The 18,441-nt window shown below is 44.5% G+C and overlaps 1 protein-coding gene across 8 annotated transcripts in view; it reads right to left on the bottom strand.

Annotated features, from left to right (window-relative positions):
- Nucleotides 1-1,367: 1,367 nt before the first annotated feature.
- Nucleotides 1,368-18,441, bottom strand: part of arhgap32b (Rho GTPase activating protein 32b) — a 389,535-nt gene continuing 372,461 nt past the window's right edge. For all 8 annotated transcript variants that reach the window (XM_052039785.1, XM_052039788.1, XM_052039787.1 and 5 more), the window contains 2 exons: nucleotides 13,097-13,437; nucleotides 1,368-6,609 (listed from right to left, as the gene is read on the bottom strand). In XM_052039785.1, the coding sequence (XP_051895745.1) occupies nucleotides 4,294-6,609; nucleotides 13,097-13,437 (2,657 nt within the window). In that variant the 3' untranslated portion in view covers nucleotides 1,368-4,293. The remainder of the gene's footprint in view (nucleotides 6,610-13,096; nucleotides 13,438-18,441) is intronic.

Genomic DNA, 18,441 nt, shown 5'->3' with positions numbered 1-18,441 from the left:
AATTTTATCACCTTCGCAACTAACTTCCACACCTCTCAAATTCAGTTGGATCATTTCTGATACTTGTCTTCATCTCAGGAGACAAACTATCCATGGCCATTTACTGTCAGGCACAAAGGTGTCAAAAAGATTGGTTTGCACAGATGTCTGTAGCCTAGTTATCACTCAGATGGGAGCTCCTACAAGCTCGTCTAGTAAGTGCTGGATATTGAAGGATGCTCAACCTGGGTTTTAAACTGTTTCCATTGGATCCAAGAGGGCATGAATGTAGACTTCAGCAACTTAGTGGAATGGATGGTCCAATGTTCTTAACAACCCTCAAACCACACAATATCACAACCCCATCTGCAATATGTTCTCCATTCCACAAGTTGCCAAGCAGAGAAGTTTGAGATTACTGGTCCAAGATGGACACTGTCAGGCTGCAGCAAAGAGGACCATATTCTTCGGTGTTCATGTACTTGATGATCGTTGAACACTCTGTGGTTACGCTTTTGTAGGTATAGCAAGTTGTAATGCTCTAAATTGAGGTTGGCTCATGAGTCCTTTCACTGATACCAGGTTCTTTTCGTCAAAGCTGCCTCAAAGGGGCTAATGGTCATTTCTGTAAAGAAAATGGGGGATTAACTTGGAGGACAAAATGCAAGAAGATCAGTTCTCCAGGTATTAACTGGCTCTTGACTGGAGGTGATCAATGAAAAGCTGAGGTGTCACCAGTGGGACACTGAGGAGTTTAGGCTTGAGCAGCAGACTAATAACTAATTCAGGTGTGAGCAGATTGTGGGGATCCCAGATTCAGTTCTTAGACTGTGAATGGCTGGGGATACGTGGTGTCTGAATGATGAAAAGCCACTGGCTGTAGAGAAACCACAGCCCCACAGATCTGATCTCCTGGGAAGGACAGACCATGCATTACCGGCATCTGGGAGACCTTCCGGCTTAGTCCCTCAGTTATTTCAGTGGAAAGTCTACTGAAATCCTAGAAAATCAGCATAAACATAACTTAAGTCATTCGAGAGATTTTGTTTTGAGTAACTCCTCTGCTGATAAGGTTGGAAGCGTCCCAGTGCCTCCTGGATAGTACTTTGGTAACATTTGCACTGCAGGTGATGACCAATGAATGCAACACGTGATACACAACCAAACTGAAGGGTATTGGTCTCTGGGTGGCATGTGTACTTCTGCATGGAAACCACGCACATTATGTCCTGGATGTAGTTCATTAGAACAGAGACAAGAGATATGTTGAAGTTACGGTGCCAATTTGTGCAGACCACATTGTGAATCCCTTAAAAGTCTTCTTTAGATTTTAGACACTAACCCATGAAAAAACCAGAGCCGAGATACTTTTAGTTGATGTTGCCTTTTTTATGTAATGCAGCTGAGATCCTGTGTGATGGAACAATGCAATACTGCTGAATTGTGCAAGTCTGGCTTCATCAGTATTCAGTACAAAAGAACAGAAAAAAATCACCTCTGGTTCCAATACACAATTGGCAGCAGCCAGCAGCAGGGAAGTGTTCAGTATGTACAGGAATCACAAACAGAATCCAGTATTTACACTTAATTACACCAGGTTTGCTTATCACTCTTTACACCAAGACAAACTCAAAAAGACACAGAAAATAGAGATCAATTACAGGTAGCAATTGATACCTGGGAGACAGGTTCCCCAGTATTGGAATCATCAGGAATTCAGGTGTGCTGCAAACTTGGGCTATTATATTTCTCTTAAAGAAAACCACTAATGTGTTTCTCAAACATGATGTCTCATTAGCACAAGTACAAACGATCTTGACTTGTTTTTTCAGGCACTGGGTGAAACATACACTTCATGCTCTTACCACAGTTTGACACGATAGCTAGCTCTAACTGGCGCTGCAGCAACACTGACCCCTCCATATACTAAGATTGACAATGCATTAATGATAACCTGAAGGAGGTCAGAGCCCATTTTACACTATGTTACATGGAGCACGCTGCAGGTATCTAAACAAGCTTGCTGATTGAGGGGTCACAGCTAAGTTTACAGGCGATGTCACAGCATGTAATTTTTACTGAGGATAAATCGTTATTCCTGTCCATTAACCAACATGTATAAGAACCTTAATTACACAGAGGGTTTCACTGGCGGCTCAAAGATAATGAGAAGATTGGTAATCTGAAATAAAATTTGAAAGTGCTAGAAATGCACAGTATACCTGACGGGCCGAGTTGATGCCATGACGGCTGCACTGTCTAAAATCCACCTCACACTCACAGACTGACACGTGTGCTCCAAACATCTTAGTTTGTTTTCACTTTGTTTTGCCACTGTACAATGCATTCTGTTCACTGAAACAATGCACAACTCAAAATAGTTTTGTACTTGATAGAAAGAACAGAGGTCCATTGCGCACAAACACACACAGCTAAGAACTGACCTGCAGAGAGGGTTTTGCTTCAGTTTACCTACAGCATGTTGCATAATTTAGTAGAGGTTGTGGATGAACTGATCCAATTCCAATTAACAGACAATGTCCGCTACAACACACAGCCTGTGTTTGCAGGACTGTAGCCTTGTTCACTGCTCTTTTCTGACTGAACATTCTGACAACCATTCCAAAAGGTTTACCTGGTTTAGTTGGGGATCTCACCATCATTAAATTTACACATTTAGTTAAACTGTTAGCCTTTTCACTATTAACAACTTCCTGGCTATTTTTACTTATTGATTGGCCAGCACATGCTCCAGTTACATCAACAGTAATGCGAGAGTTGTTGACAACACTGCAGTCAATGGAAGATGCTACAGTGGGTGTGGCCTTAGGTGGGATATCCCTGTTCAATATGTGGCTGAGAAGGTGGTCTGCACCCTCAGGAGCTACACATCTTTCTCTACATTCCTGATCCACATCAGAGCTCTCCACTTATCCAGACTGTCCATGCTTCTCCCACTCCTGCAGTTCTGCTGTGGCCATTAAAACCTCTTCTGAATTGTTTTGTTCCAACACAACCCCACGTTACCTTAGACCATTGTTCCTCTAGACATCTCACCTCCCTTCTCTCAGACCTTCTGCAATGTTATTTCCCTGTCCACTGCTCCACGTACGCACTTCCCCCAACCACAGCTCGGATCTCGTTTAATACTCTTCTGCAGAGTATTTCCCCCACTTTCTATTACTATTTGAAACAATATACTTGTCTGTAAACATCCTCCTGCTGGGCCCAGCAACTCACAAAGACACCAGGCCTGCTGCTTAAACTGCTAGGAGGAAGAGCCTCTGAAGGATAATCACAGTACACAGAGGTCTGCCATGGAGAACTCTCTTTCAACGACACTTTCTCAATGCCATCCATAAACTTTAATGCAGGATCTGTGCCAAGTGCTGTCTGTAGCCTGCGTATACAGGTAGAGACACAGAGAGAACACCCAAGGCTACAGGACTCTAAACTGGACATGAAAATGATTAAAGCCTTGATATATCCAATCAAGTGGCATGATCTGTTAGTTACGATCCTTGGAAACATACATAGAAGTATTGTGGGTAAAAAAAAGGTATATCTAAAGTCAACTGAATTTACCAACTCCCAAGCCTAAATATCTTCTGGATAAGGCTGACATTGGGGTGGTCACTCTGCATTAGCCAGATGGTATTTTGTGTGGTTACTTTTCACCACTGGTGACTGGTTAGAACCCCAAGTGGAGGGTGAGCTCTGTGCTTCTAATAAACCAAACTTCAAAACAGAAAGGGACAGCTTTCTGAGACTGTTTACTAACAGAAAGAAAATCGATCAGAACATCATTATTCATTCCACTGGAGCATGTGGTTGAGGGGTAATGGGGTGTAGACACAACAGAGCCAGAGCTGCAAAGTGAGAACCTGAGGTGTGCATGTGTTTGTGCGTCTGTGCGTGAGTGTGAGCTGAGGACTGACTGAGACACAGCCAGCCCTGCAGCAGAAAATCAGGGCCAGTGTGTGGGAGGTGGGGATTGGTCAAGGCAGAGAATTAACAACTTCTCCTCAGCAGCTCCACTGAACAGTAATTTTTCTCATTAGAAGGAATTTAGCAAGATAATCCCCTTTAACTGTTGAGCCTCGTGCAGAGTCTTGACAATTGTAAACACTAAGCTGAGAGTCATTCACCAAGGGCACAAAATGCAATCTCACATTTCATACATGTGCTCAAAATACACAACACAGAAGGCCCAACATTCCACATATTTTGCATTTAAAAACAGTACTCGGGTTATCTTTTGAAAAATAAAACAGTCCACCGCCCAGCAGAGACTGTACAGAGTAAAATTTCTGCTCATTCCACATGTACTTCTGCCTCAGCCCTCTGCAATGCCAGCTCTGTAGATATGAAGCTTCCCTGGCCCAAAGCCGTGCTAAATGTCCTGCCCTGGGGCTGACTGTAGCTCGGAGGTACAAATGGGGCACTTCCTCCCAGCCCTCGTTTCTGCTGCTGAGCCAGAGTGTGACAGTCATCCAAGTTATCATACTGAGACATCACCGTCAGTGTACTGTGCCGCTTACTGCTCAGGTGGCCTAAGCAGGGGTATGGGTATGAGAGCGACTGTTCCCTTCCCAGTGGCTCGGGATGCTGCTGAAATTTGATGCTGTAACTCCTCTCAGCTTGGCTTGATATCAATGGTTTGGCAAGCTCCTCGCCCTCCTTGCTATAACAGTCTCTGGTGGGGTGGTCCCCTCCAACTCTTCGTACTTTTGCTCTCTCTAAATCTGGCCTGTCAATTGCTGTCCGAAAGGAATCTTCATAAGTCTGTAAAGGCTCGTGAGATGAAAGCACGTATTTACCACTTGCGGATGGATATGTTCGTGAATCTGGGTGATCTGGCCGATGCTTGGAGCCATAGCCTACTGAAACGGCAGAATGTGTGCTGTACATTTGCCCCACTTTCGAGTCTGCAGAGGACCTTTGACAGGAATCATACTGTGGCTGGTCATAGGTAGATTCGTGTGGCCTTCTGGTCCTGTTGGGGTTCTGTTTCTGAGGAAGTGCTGGCTTTTCAATTTGCCCATTTCCGAAGGGTGGTTGATGAGGAGTTGATGACTCGAGATATGCCCCACTGTCCAGCTCACAGTCTGGTGACTGACGGACATACTGTGGATCAATGTCTGGAGTCTTTGAGGTGGCAGGATGCCGTCTCTCTTTTCCCTCACTCACCACCATGCCAGTTTTCCCAGGATCTGACTTACTTCTGGAATGGATGATCTCCAGGCCACCAAATTCCTCCTGTAAGTTTGGGGACACGTTGTCGTATTGCGACATCACCAACCCCTTGGTCTTCTGCCGGCTGCGGACTTCTCGCCGAATGGACTGGAAACGGGACTTCTCAGCCTCCTCTGGGTCCCACACCATGTGCGCTAGTTTCACGTCCGGAGATGGGGGCACATCACGACTCACAAAACTGTGCTCTCTACTCATCGCATTGGCATGTGCAGCACTGCGTGGGTAGTGGGGTGCGTTGGGATATGGGAAGATTTTACCCTGGAATCTACCAACGTAGGGTGGGATATCTCGGCTGGTGAAAGAATGGAATTGCCTTAGCCTTATTGAACCATAGGAATCAGCAAGATCATAAATCATACAGTCACTCCCATGCAGGTTAAGTCCAGAAGTGGAATAAGGGCTGTACCTGTACTGAACTCGACCATTTTCAAAGTATGGCTGCAGCTGAGTGACATGGTAATCTGACTGAGGTGGTGGTGGCTGGCAGGGCCTGTACTGATAGATCGGTCTCTGATAATAGTACAGCTCATCATCTGGAGGCACCTCAGTTCTTGAAATGGGAACTGACCTGATGGAAGATGGTGGCACGTGCAGCGAATGCACCCGCCTTATCGCTGGGTATACAGGCTCCTCAAATTGGGAATGTGGGCACACAAACTGCCGCATGACGGGATTCCCCACTGGGACGTAATCTGACCTTGATAGCCGAGGTTTGGGAAGGTGAATGGAGACTGCTTTGGGCTGGCTGGTAAAATTGTTGAATCGAGATGAGGCCGAGGGGATGTTTTCAGGCCGGGAACCGTAGTGCAGATGTTGTGGAATGCTCTCTGATCTGGATGAATAGGATAAGTGCTGAGGGACACTGTCAGCCCGGCACTGGTACATGACAGGCTTCATGGAATGAGCATGCTTCTGGTGGAAGTGGTTATCCATATCCGGCAAGGATTCCAATTTGGAATGATAAGGGTGTGACTGGCAGAGAAAAGGTGGCTTGGGAGGAGGAGGTTGGGGTAAAGCATCCTCAATGGATGATGGTATGGTTGTTGAAGCTAGGAATGAATGGAAATTGGAGGCTGTAATGGTATCAGACATGGAATGGTTAGCTGGCACCCTACTTTCCACAGATCGGAGGGGTGGTACTGGTGGAGTGGCACTGTAGACACTGTGATCCACAGGGACAGATTCCGCCCTTGGGTGTGTAACTGGTGCTTGGGCATTGTCTCTTGCTTTCCCCTGATGTCCACAGTGAACGACCAGGCCTGTGGCAGCTCGATTAACACAGCCACTACTGGGACCAAGAGCCGATCCGACCTGTTCAAGCTCTCGTGACTCAGACTGCTTCACAGGAACTCCTGGAGACACTGCTGTTCGAACCTAGAAAGAGACAAAACAGGAGGTGATCCAACAACTACCAGCTTCAAAGAAACATTTTATTCTTGCATTACTTCAGCTACTGGTGCTTCCCCTCTCCTGCTCGATACTGTGAACGATTCGCTGTCCAGGTTTGATGTCTGAAGCTGAATATTGGTGATGTGCAGTTAGCAACCTTTCATTTTCTTTTGTCTTTTTCTTTGCCAGCTTGAACAATTGAATCCCACTGTTATCCCCAGATCACTCATCACACAGCTTCCCTGACAGGGAGGCTCAGGTCAAGGACTGCAATCCCAGGTGCACTGCACATAAATATGAAATCTTTCACTTATTCACAGTGAAACTAATATAACTTATTAACATTTTAACAAAGTAAATTTAACTGTATACCACATGTTAAAATGTATACTTGAAGAGTGAAGGGTACTTCTCTCTCTTTCATATGGCTATCTGATATTACTAGAGCAACAACTAAGATTTTGCACTTAGATACTGAAGGGAGATAACTATATCTTGGAATACATATTGGGTTTTTATGTGTTCTACAGTCACACAGTGAAGAGTGAAAAAACAGAACTAAGGAACTGTAATGATCAGATTCCAACACAAAAGAACATACAGTGAAAGCTCAATGGTAATGTGATATTAAATTTCTCAGAAGAAATGAAAAGAAAGAGATTTAAAGGGAAGAACTTACACCTGGTGTGTGTTTGTCAGAGTGGAACAAACCCTTAGAGAATCATAACACCCCAGCAGGACACTATTTGGCCTATTGTGTCGATGTTTTCTTTTTGAAAGTTGGTTTGCTTCCCTTTATACCTACAACTTGGTATTAGTTTATTATTGTCACTTGTACCAAGGTACAGTGAAAAACTTGTCTTGCATACCAATCGTTCAGGTCAATTCATTACACAGTGCAGTTACATTGAGTTAGTACAGAGTGCATTGATGTATTACAGGTAAAAACAATAACAGTACAGAGTAAAGTGTCACAGCTACAGAGAAAATGCAGTGCAATAAGGTGCAAGGTCACAATAAGGTAGATCGTGAGGTCATAGTCCATCTCATTGATTAAGGGAACTGTTCAATAGTCTTATCACAGTGGGGTAGAAGCTGTCCTTAAGTCTGGTAATACGTCCCCTCAGGCTCCTGTATCTTTTACCCGATGGAAGAGGAGAGCAGAGAGAATGTCCCGGGTGGGGGGAGAAGTCTTTGATTATGCTGGCTGCTTCACCAAGACAACGAGAGGTAAAGACAAGAGTCCGGGAGGGGAAGCTGGTGTCCATGATACGCTGGGCTGTGTCCACAACTCTCTGCAGTTTCTTGCGGTCCTGGGCAGAGCAGTTGCCGTACCAAGCCGTGATACATCCAGATAGGATGCTTTCTATGGTGCATCGGTAAAAGTTGGTAAGTGTCAAAGGGGACAAGCCAAATTTCTTTAGCCTCCTGAGGAAGTAGAGGCGCTGGGGAATTGCATTTTTAGAAAGCTGCAATTAAACCAGCTTTACTACATTTCAGACAGTAGATCCCAGATCGTAACTATCTGCCACGTAGAGAGCTTTACCTCATACTGTTTGTGATTCTTTTGCCAGTCACCTTATATTTGTTTGTAACCCTTCTACCAGCTGGGAACAGTTTCTCTTTATTTGGTTGAGAAAGATTTGGCAAATCCAGCTCAACTTAGAAGAGCAAGTCCAACAAAAGAAGATAATTTTTAAAATAAATCACTGAACATCATGTTGATTTGGACTTCATTTTTTTTCATGTGTTTAATTATGTTTCTCAGCTCCTCTAGTTGGGGTGAAAGGGTTGTTTGGGATAGTTTCTGTTTACATATTATGACTGGATATGTCATAAATGCAAGTTAATTATTTCCAACGCTATGGTCAATGGTCTGGATAATCAGCTTGAATTCTATTTTTAAATGAAAGTTTCTAACTTTTCACTCCTTTTGCACATAATTTATTTGAGTAACAAATGATTTCAAACCAGATAAGAAGAGCTTTGGTAGGAGTTAAGTTCTATTCTAAATACTGAGCTGATTTAAACAAGATGGTTGGCTTAGATTTATTTCAGTCATTTGGCAGTAAAGTGATACATTAGCCTTTAATTAACCTATTCACTCAATAAGGGAACAGTCAGTTATCCCCAGTACTGGTAATGCACCCCAACTATACTAAATTATTCCAATTTTACTGATAATAAGCCATGGCTGTTGCTTCTGATAATTTGGGCATAAAATGATTAATTAAATGTGCTAAAAGGCCTCCTAGTTTACTGATGTCCTTTTGGGAAGGAAGGTTACCGTTGAGGAATTGAGGGTTATGGGGAACTGGCACAGAGGAGGAGCTGAGGCCAGCATAGATCAGCCATGATCAGACTGAAGGGCTGGGCAGGCTCAAGGGGCCGAGTGGCCTACTGCTGCTCCTATGTTCTCGTGTTTTTATCCTGACCTCGTCTGGTCCATCTCTGTCTCCAGACCCATTCCAACATGACTGTTAACTGGGGCTCTGAAGTGACCAGTGTGCCACGCAGGTGCATAACGCCAGACCAATCACCCAGCATTGACCTAGGCACCAGATTCAGATAGGATACAGAAACACACAACCCAGCTGACCACGTGCTTCTCCTGAATGTCTGGGGCCCAATGCTTGAATTGCAAGTGGGGTAGACCAGAAGTCAAGCAACACATCATACTCAAGGATCACATTCTTCTGCCAAAATCCAGATGATTCCATTGCTATCCCTGGGATTCTCTGGGCATCACTGGCAGGACAAACCCACTAAAGGTAGTGTACCACCATTGGTAGTATCTACAAAAGGCGCTGCCTCAAGAAGGCAGCATCCATCATCAAAGATCCCCACTATCTGGGTCATGCCATCTTCTTGCAGCTCCCATCAGGCAGGAGGTACAGAAGCCTGAAGTCCCACACCACCAGGTTCAAGAACAGCTACTTCCCTTCAACCATTCGGTTCTTGAACCAACCGGCACAACCCTAATCACTACAGTTTAGCAACACTATGACCACTTTTCACTAAAGTAGACATTTTTTGTTCTTGTAAAATTTTCTTGTAAAATTGTGTATATTTGTTTAGTTTATGCTTTTCTTGTGAATGCTGCCTATCTGATGCTCTGTGCCTGTGATGCTGCTGCAAGTAAGTTTTTCATTGTACCTGTGCAGTCATGTACTTGTGGATATGACAATAAACTCGACTTTGACTTACACTTGGGACAGAATGACTGAAAGGATTCATCAATATTGAGTCATGGGAAAATGAACCTCCTGGTAATTACACATAAAGTCCTTAATCAGCTGATGAATCTATGGTCCTCGATGTAGAACACCATTCAGGAGAAGCATTGGAGATATCACTAGCACTCTTCCATGTTGATCATTAAGGGTGACTCAGTAATACCACACTGAATGGGCCAAGTCATGAAGGGAAAGTCCCAAATAGGAATGAGAAAGAAAAACTGTAATTGGAGAAAGATCTACCTGTTGCATCTGGGCAAGTCAGCACTGGTAGAGGTGACCACCACACAGCTCCTGTGGAGACCAAGCCTAAGCTCAGGCTGTGGACATCCTTCACCTTGTGTGGCATTATCACCACGTTAAATATCACCACGTTAAATGGATTAGATTGCAAACAAACCCACTGGCTCAAACAACATCCACGAGGGAATGTGGGCAATCAACGGCAATGGAATTGTATTCCACCATAACCTATAACTCAGGGTTTGGCATTTCCCTTACTCTACCCAAGTGCAATAAAGACCACAGAAGAACACACCAGGAACAGTATTGAAGATACCAAAAAATGAGAAGCCAAACTGATGAAGATGCCGCACAGGGGAACAGGGGGAACAGCACCCTGTAGGCCACAGGAGTCTGCGCTTGACCTACTGAAGAGGAGCATTCCTGGAGACCAAACGTTCTGCCAGCAGGAGATGGCAACACTTGTGGATGGAGCTGAGGATATCAACAGCAAAGAGGGATGCTGGATGGGATCAATATTAATGGAAGGTTAAAGTTGGTAGCTATCTGAAAGACGAAGAATGTCTCACTGACAGTGGAACCCCCTAACTGAAGCAAGTAGTCCACGCCATTTGACGTCACTGCAAAGCTCCAGCTGTTGCCATCCGACTCCTTACTGGCCTGTAGGAATGTGTCAGTGAGCCATTTCTTGAACCACTGCAGTAATGTAGTGATACAAGGACATTTCAAAGGGTATCTAAGAGTTAACCATTATCTGTGGAGAGAGTAACTGAGTGAGCATTTCAGATGGACCTTTCTTCAGAACTGTGTCAGCTCTGAAGAAAGGTCTTCAACCTAAAATGTTAACTCTATTTCTTTTTATTAGATGCTGCCTGACCTGCTGAGCATATCCAGCATTTTCAGTTTTCGCTTTCCACAAGAATTAACTGTACTGCTATATGTTTGGAATTACATATAGATCAGACCAAGCCAGGTCAGCAGTGAAGGGCATTTGTGAACAAGATGCGTTTTGCGACAATCCATTAGTTTCATGGTGACCACTATTGAGATTAGATTTTGTCTTTAAATTCCCAATAATCTAACTGACTGAATTTTAAATTCCACAGCTGCAATGGTTGGATCTCTGGATTACTATTGCAGTTTAACTCGATGTGCCACCACCGTACTCAGCTTTGCTCTAGCCTACCCTGAAAATAAACTTCCAAGTGCATGATCATAGACCTAGGCAACCCCACAACCAATGGATCAGCCCAAAGTCCTGGAGGCTTGCCACATTTAGTTGTGAATGGTGATGACAATTAAAGCTCCAGTAACATCCTCATTATGAACTATGGCAAAGCTCAATGTGCAAATAGAAAACATAAGAAGTTAAAGCTGAACTATTTGCAACAATGCTTAGTCAGAAGTGCACTTGTAACCGTGGGCTGGTCTTTATCCTTTTCAATTCACTCCATGTGATACCAAGAAACTGTTGAGTGCACTCAGCACTGATGCCAAGGCTGATGGACTCTGAGGATAATATTTCAGGGTAAAGACCACTGACTACAAGTCTGTGGATGTCCACATCTATCATGATGATACTTCTTCCCACCTGCTTCTTTTAAGGATTTCTCCCAATTTCTCCAACTCTGACAATGCCACCTTCCATGCCAATACTTCAGAAACGTCATCCTTCTTCCTTAACTGTGGCTTCCTTTTTGCGAGGTTAACAGGCCACTCCATTTCCTCCGCTTCTGCTCTCACAACTTCTCCTCACTACCCTTCAGTCTCAACAATTACACACACCTCCAACGGGATACCACCACCAATTATATAATCTCCCATTTTGGCCTTCCAAAGCAAGTGCTCCCTCTGGGATGCTCTGATTGACTCCTCTATCTCCACACAAAGCCACTTTCCACAGCACCTTCCATGCAACAGCAGGAGTTACCACATCTGCCCTTTTACCTCCTCTCCTGCATTAGGCCAGGGTCCCAAACACTCCATACAGAAAAAGCACTAATTTACACTCGCTTTTTCTGGTTTAGTATTCTGCATTTGCTGCTCATGATGTGGTCTCCTCTACACTGGGAAACATGGACCAAATTGGGTAAACATTTTTTTGCAGTACACCATTCAATCTACGGGGGTGACCACGAACTTCAAGTTCCCACTTAATTCCTTCTCTCACTCTGACCTCAGTTCCCTACTCTTTCCCAGCGAAGTTCAACGTATCCTCATAGAAGAAAACCACTTGAACCTTCAACATTCCCCCTGGACTCATCACTGTATTCATCAATTTCACATGAGCAGGTTTTGCATCAGTTACATTTCCAGCATTCAGTTTTGTCCTACGGCAATTCTTCTGTTTCTTCCATTTATATCTCTTCTGTTTGATGGTTTTTCTTCACTAGTCACTCCTCCACCCTATTTCACTCTGCAGGATCACCCCTCTTGCCATTTATCCAATCCAATCTTCCACCCAATCAGTCCTTTATATTCCACTTCCCACTCTCTATGCATCATAGAACCTGTTTGATCGCCAACATTTCTGGAAAGGGTCACCGGGTTGAACCATGCTTTGTGCCATCTTCACAGAAACTTCTGTTTTTCTTTCAGATTTTCCAAATCTGCAGTATTTTGCTTTTACATCCATATATTGGCTTTCCCTCACTGTTGCTGGATTGCAACAGAAGCCAACTCCTTACCAAGCAACGCTCCAAGAGAATCTTTGTAATCCAGCCTCGAGTGCTTCAGGAAGACAGATCACCACCATCTTCTCAAGGGCAATTAGGAAAATGCAATAAATGGTGGCCTTCAGCCCAGCAATGAATTATGAGGAGAACCATTTTCAGAAGATACTACTTAATTGAATATCTCCATCTAGAAAATAGCTTTCTTGATTAATGTTTGAACTAAATTTCTTGACCACACATTCAACACAGGAATTACTGTCTATGTTGCTGCAGATTCCCAGAGTCCAGTTGACACATTAAGCCTTTAACTTCCCTTACCTGGCCTGAAGCTGTGGGTCCTGGTGCAGTGCTGGGGGGGACCTGGCCTGTAGCTGGCTGCGGTTCGACACTTGGCTGCACGGTAGTCTGATGGCTGGCTGTAGGAAGTGCTGAACCAGCTGCTGAGCACTGCTCTGTCATAGGTGCGGTGTGCGGGTGCTGGTCCCCTGAGCCCTGCCCCCCGGCATGAGGCTTCTTCTGAGACTGCACAGTAGCCTGCTGGGCACTCTCCGCCAGAGCCAACGCCAGCAAACGGGCAGCACTCTTTGGGGGTGGAGGTGGTGGAATTAGAGGCACAGAGCTAACCGCTGGAGCTTCCTGAGGGGATTCCACTTGAGTCACTGTGGAGGAAACAGAACAGTTTTAAATTCATTGACAAATAGGCTGTTACCTTTTAGCATTAGTGGCACCTTGACAGAAGTTATATCACTACAGGCAGCCTTACAGCCAACTCTCTGGTCTTCCACTGGAAGTAACTGTCCTAACCCTTCACTATTCTTCTATTATTTTCTCCCCGCTAAATGATGCTTCTGTTTTTGCCCATTGTGACAAAAAAATTACCTCCTCAAATAGTCTGTGTGAACATTACATTCGCAGTTACATTCCTTAATTACCAATTCACCAGGTAATGGAGAAAATCTTTCATAAATTACATAATGAAATCAATTCCATATATTGAAAGCATTTATTAGGTCTCAGTGAGTGGCTCAATAGATTATTGGCATCATCAGTTTATAATCAGAGCCGCTTATCCCATGCAACTTTATCTCCCCTTGCTATCGTACGGGTCATATAGTAATACAGCACAGAAGAAGGCCCTTTGGGACAACTTGTCCATGTTGACTAAGGTGCCTAGCTGAGCTAGTCTTATTTTGCCTGTGTTGACCATTATCTCTCTAAACCTTTCCTATTCATGTACTGTCCACGTCCCCACTTCTACCACTTCCTCTGGCAGCTCGTTCCACATACCCAGCACTGTGTGGAAAAACTTGCCCCTCAGATCCACTTTAAATCTTTCCCCTCTTACCCTACACCTCTGCCCTCTAGTTTTAGACTCCTCTACGCTGGGAAAAGGACAGTGACCATCCACCTTATCTACGCCCCTCATGACGTTATAAACTGCTACAAGGTCACCCCTCAGTCTCCTTCACTCCAGGGAAAACAGCCCCAGCCTGTCCAGTCTCTCCTTATAGCTCAAGCCCTCCAGTCCCAGTAACATCCTCGGAAATTGTTTCTGCACCTTCTCGAGCTTATTCACACCCTTGCTATGGCTAAGGCGACTAGAACTGCACACAATATGCCAAATGTGGTCTCACCAACATCTTGTACAGCTGTAACATAACATCCCAACTCTTGTACTCAATGCCTCAGACAATGAAGGCAACTGTGCCATACAAGTTTCAAAACACTCCACTAAATTCATGAGACACAATTTCCAACGCACAAAGCCGTGCTGACTGTCCTGAATCGATCCTTGTCTTTCCAAATGCAGATAAATCCTGCTTCTCAGAATCCCCTCCAGTAACCTTCCCACCACTGATGTTAAGCTCAATGGCCTTTAGTTCCCTGACTTGTCCTTACAGCCCTTGTTAAATAAAGGCACAACATCAGTCACTGTCCAGTCTTCCTCAATCGTAGCTGAAGCAATTTCTTCCTTTGCTTCCCACAACATCCTAGGATACACTTGCTTAGGCCCTGGGGATTTATCCACCTTTATGCACGTCAAAACCACCAACATTTCCTCTTTCGTAACGTCAATATATTTCAGAACATCACTGTTTTCTTCCCTGAACTCACTAGCTTCCATGCCCTTCTCCACAGTAAATACAAACAAGTACTATTCATTTAAGACCTTGTCCATCTCCTGGTGACCTATTCTCCCCCTAGTTACCCTCTTGTTCTTAATATACTTATAGAATCTTTTAGGATTTTCTTTTACCTTTTCTGCCAATGCCATATCATGGCCCCTTTTGCCCTCTTGATTTCCTTCTTAAATGTACCCCTACGTGTCTTATACTCAAGGGATTTGCTTGATCCAGCTGCCTATACATGACATATGCATCCTTCTTTTTCCTGACCAGGGCCTTAATATCCCTCATCAACCAGGGTTCCCTAATCCTGCCAGCCTTGCCCTTCAATCTAACAAGAACATGCTGGCCCTGAACTTTCCTTATCTCACTTTTAAAAGCCTCCCAATTGCCAGACCTCCCTTTACCTGCAAACAGCCTCTCCCAATCAACCTTTGCACGTTCCTGCCTAATGCCATCAAAATATGTCTTGCCCCAATGTAGGACTTTAACTTGTGGATCAGTCCTACCTTTTTCCATGACTATTTTAAAACAGAATAATGGTCACTCGTCCCAAAGAGCTCCCCCACTGACACATCAGGCACTTGCTCAGCTTCACTTCCTTGAAGGCATTGAGTGTAGCCCCTTCTCCAGTAAGTCATCTACATATTGTTTCAGAAAACTTTCCAGAACGCACCTAACAAATTCTGCCCAACTAATCTCTTTGCACCATGGATGTCCCAGTCAATATTAGGGAAGATAAAATCACCTACTATTGCAACCCTATTATTCCTATACCTACCTGGGGTCTCCCTACACGTTTGCTTCTCTAATTTCTACTGACTACTGGGGGGCCTACAGTACAAACCCATCAAAGTGATCACCCCCTTCTTATTTCTAAGTTCTAGTCATATAGCCTCACTGGACAATGCCCCAGGAATATCATGAGTTCTCTCTAACCAATATCGCAACTCCCCCTCCTCTCCTACTTCCACCTCTAAGAAGCCTGCAGCATCTGTACCCAAGAACATTGAGCTGCCAGCCCTGCCCATCCCTCAACCATGTTTCTGTAATATCCTAGTCCCATGTACCTCCATGCCCTGAGTTCACCTGCCTTACCTGTCGGGCTTCTTGCATTAAAATAAATACAGTTTAGCCTGTCAGATTTTCCTCACTCCATGTCCTGCCCTGCCTGATTGGCCTTCCAGACTTGCTCACTTTAACTTATAATTTGTTCCAACTCAACTGCTACACTGCTACTTTGGGCCCTATCCCCTGCCAGACCAGATTAAACACTCCCTAATGGCTCAAGCAAATCTCTCTGCCAGGATATTGGTCCCCCCCCAGTACAGGTGCAACCCATCCCTCTTCTACAGGTCACCACTCCCCCAGAGGTGATCCCAAAGGTGCAAGAAACTGAATCCCTCCCATCTGCACCTGCTCTTTAGCCACACATTTATTTGTCGTCATCATTAGCGTGTAGCATCAGGAGGAATCCAGAGATTACAACCCTTGAGGTCCCACTTTTTAACCTTCTGCCTAACTCCCAATATTCACCCCTTTTTCTACCAATGCTGTTGGTACCAATGTGTACAACACCCTCTGGCTGCTACCCCTCCCCCTGAGAATGTTCTGCCACCTCTCAGAGATATCCTTGACCCTGGCCCTGGCAGGCAGCAGATATCCTTCCAGTCTGATGCCCAGAGCCGGACACAATCCTACGGCAGTGACAGAGCCAACACTGTTCACATACTTAACATCACTTTTGTTTTCTTTCGTACATATTGCTGACTTCCAGGCACCTATTCCATACTTCTTTGTAATGCTCACGTTTCTCTCACAGTTCTGTGTTGAACGTATTCAATGAACTGTAATCAGCAACATCTGCCCTGCAGCCCAAATTGTCCATACCGACTGTGATGCCTAGCCATGGAATCCCATTTGCTTCCAGTAGGCCCGTATCCCTCTACCTCGTTCCTATCCAAATGTCCTTTAAATGTTGTAATTGTATCTTCCTCCACCACTTCTTCTAGCAGCTTGTTCCACACACCCACCTCTCACATTTGAAAAACTTTCCCCTCAGATCTCCTTTAAATTTCTCCCCTCTCACCTTAAACCTGTGCCCTCCAGTTCTAGACTCCCCTGCCCTGGGAAAAAGACTCTTATGTTCCAGTGAGAATAAACCTAGCCTATCCAATCATAAGTAGTCTCCAAGTCCAGGAAACATACTGGTGAATCTCTTCTGCACTCTCTCTATTGCTACCACATTCTTCCTGTAGTGGGGTGACCAGAGCTGTACACAATACTCTAAGTGTGGCCTGACCAATGTTTTGTACAGCTGTAATGTGACATCCCATTTCTTGGCCTATGAAGGCAAACATGACAAATGCCTTCTTCACTACCTTATCCACCCGTGTTGCCATTTTCAGGGAGATATGAACTTACACCCCAAGGTCTCTCTTAACATCAACACTGCTGAGGTCCCTACCTTTTACTGTATATGTCCCATTAGTATTTGGCATCCTAAAAAGCATTACCTCACACTTGTCTGGACTAAATTCCATCTGCCGCCACTATGCCCAACTGATCTATGTTCCTTTGTATCCTTTCACTAACTTCTAACTACCACTCAAATAATTGTGTTGTCAGCAAACTTCTTCCAGGAAGTTTGGCACATTCAGTAATATTTACAATTCCAACAAAGAATGGATGCAATGACCCTCTTGCAATATTTGCTATTAAGTCTTAGACTAAAATGTGAGAGTTAAGTGGTCTCAATAAACAATCACAGCCACTGGATGTAAACCATCAGCCCGAGTCTTGGTCTGCACTGAGGTAACCAACAAAGAGCAAGACTTGGCTTTTAATTGCGGGAAACAATGGAATCAGCCATGGTTCCTGCCCATGACAGAAATATAGTGACATTATTTGTATTTGTCACAATCACTCCTCCCATGGGACGAAAAGCAACTCTCTGCAAATCCCACCCTACAGGAGTTTGCAATACCTCACATCTAAACTGACTGAAGCTGCTAGCACACTAACCCTGCCACATTAGCACTGAGTACAACACTTTACCAGCACCCTGTCTCCGTTTCTACTGCCACCCTCCCATGGTACATTCCCCACTCCAATGGGAAAGAGAAAGGCATGGTGCCACAACAGTTCTCTTCAGCAATAAGTGCAACACTATGCCACCAATGGCATTGTCCCCATGCCCACCTCAGGATTGATGACACTGATCTCACTCACTACCCACTCCCAATTCCTAATTTCTCAAAGCTCACACTCAAAAAAGAATCTGGATTCAACACCTTAAAGCTGTAGTTACTCCTGCAACAGTACTTTGGCACAAATCAGTTCCAGAGAGGAGCAGGGAAGTTGGTAGAAATATTTGCCATTGGATGCAGCAGCAAGTGACAGATACTAATCTTGCGCTGACTAAAAATTGAGTTCCCTCAACACTCCACAGAACAAGTTCAAGTTAAAGCCTCAATCCCATTCTCTGTGTGCAGACTGAATATCGTGCATAATAACTTAGTGAACAAGAGGTGGTGT

This window comes from Pristis pectinata, chromosome 27, assembly GCF_009764475.1.
Source record: "Pristis pectinata isolate sPriPec2 chromosome 27, sPriPec2.1.pri, whole genome shotgun sequence".
In the NCBI taxonomy this organism is placed as follows: Eukaryota; Metazoa; Chordata; class Chondrichthyes; order Rhinopristiformes; family Pristidae; genus Pristis; species Pristis pectinata.
The sequence above is the reverse complement of the archived record's forward strand: the minus strand, read 5'-3'. Positions and strand labels throughout refer to the sequence as shown.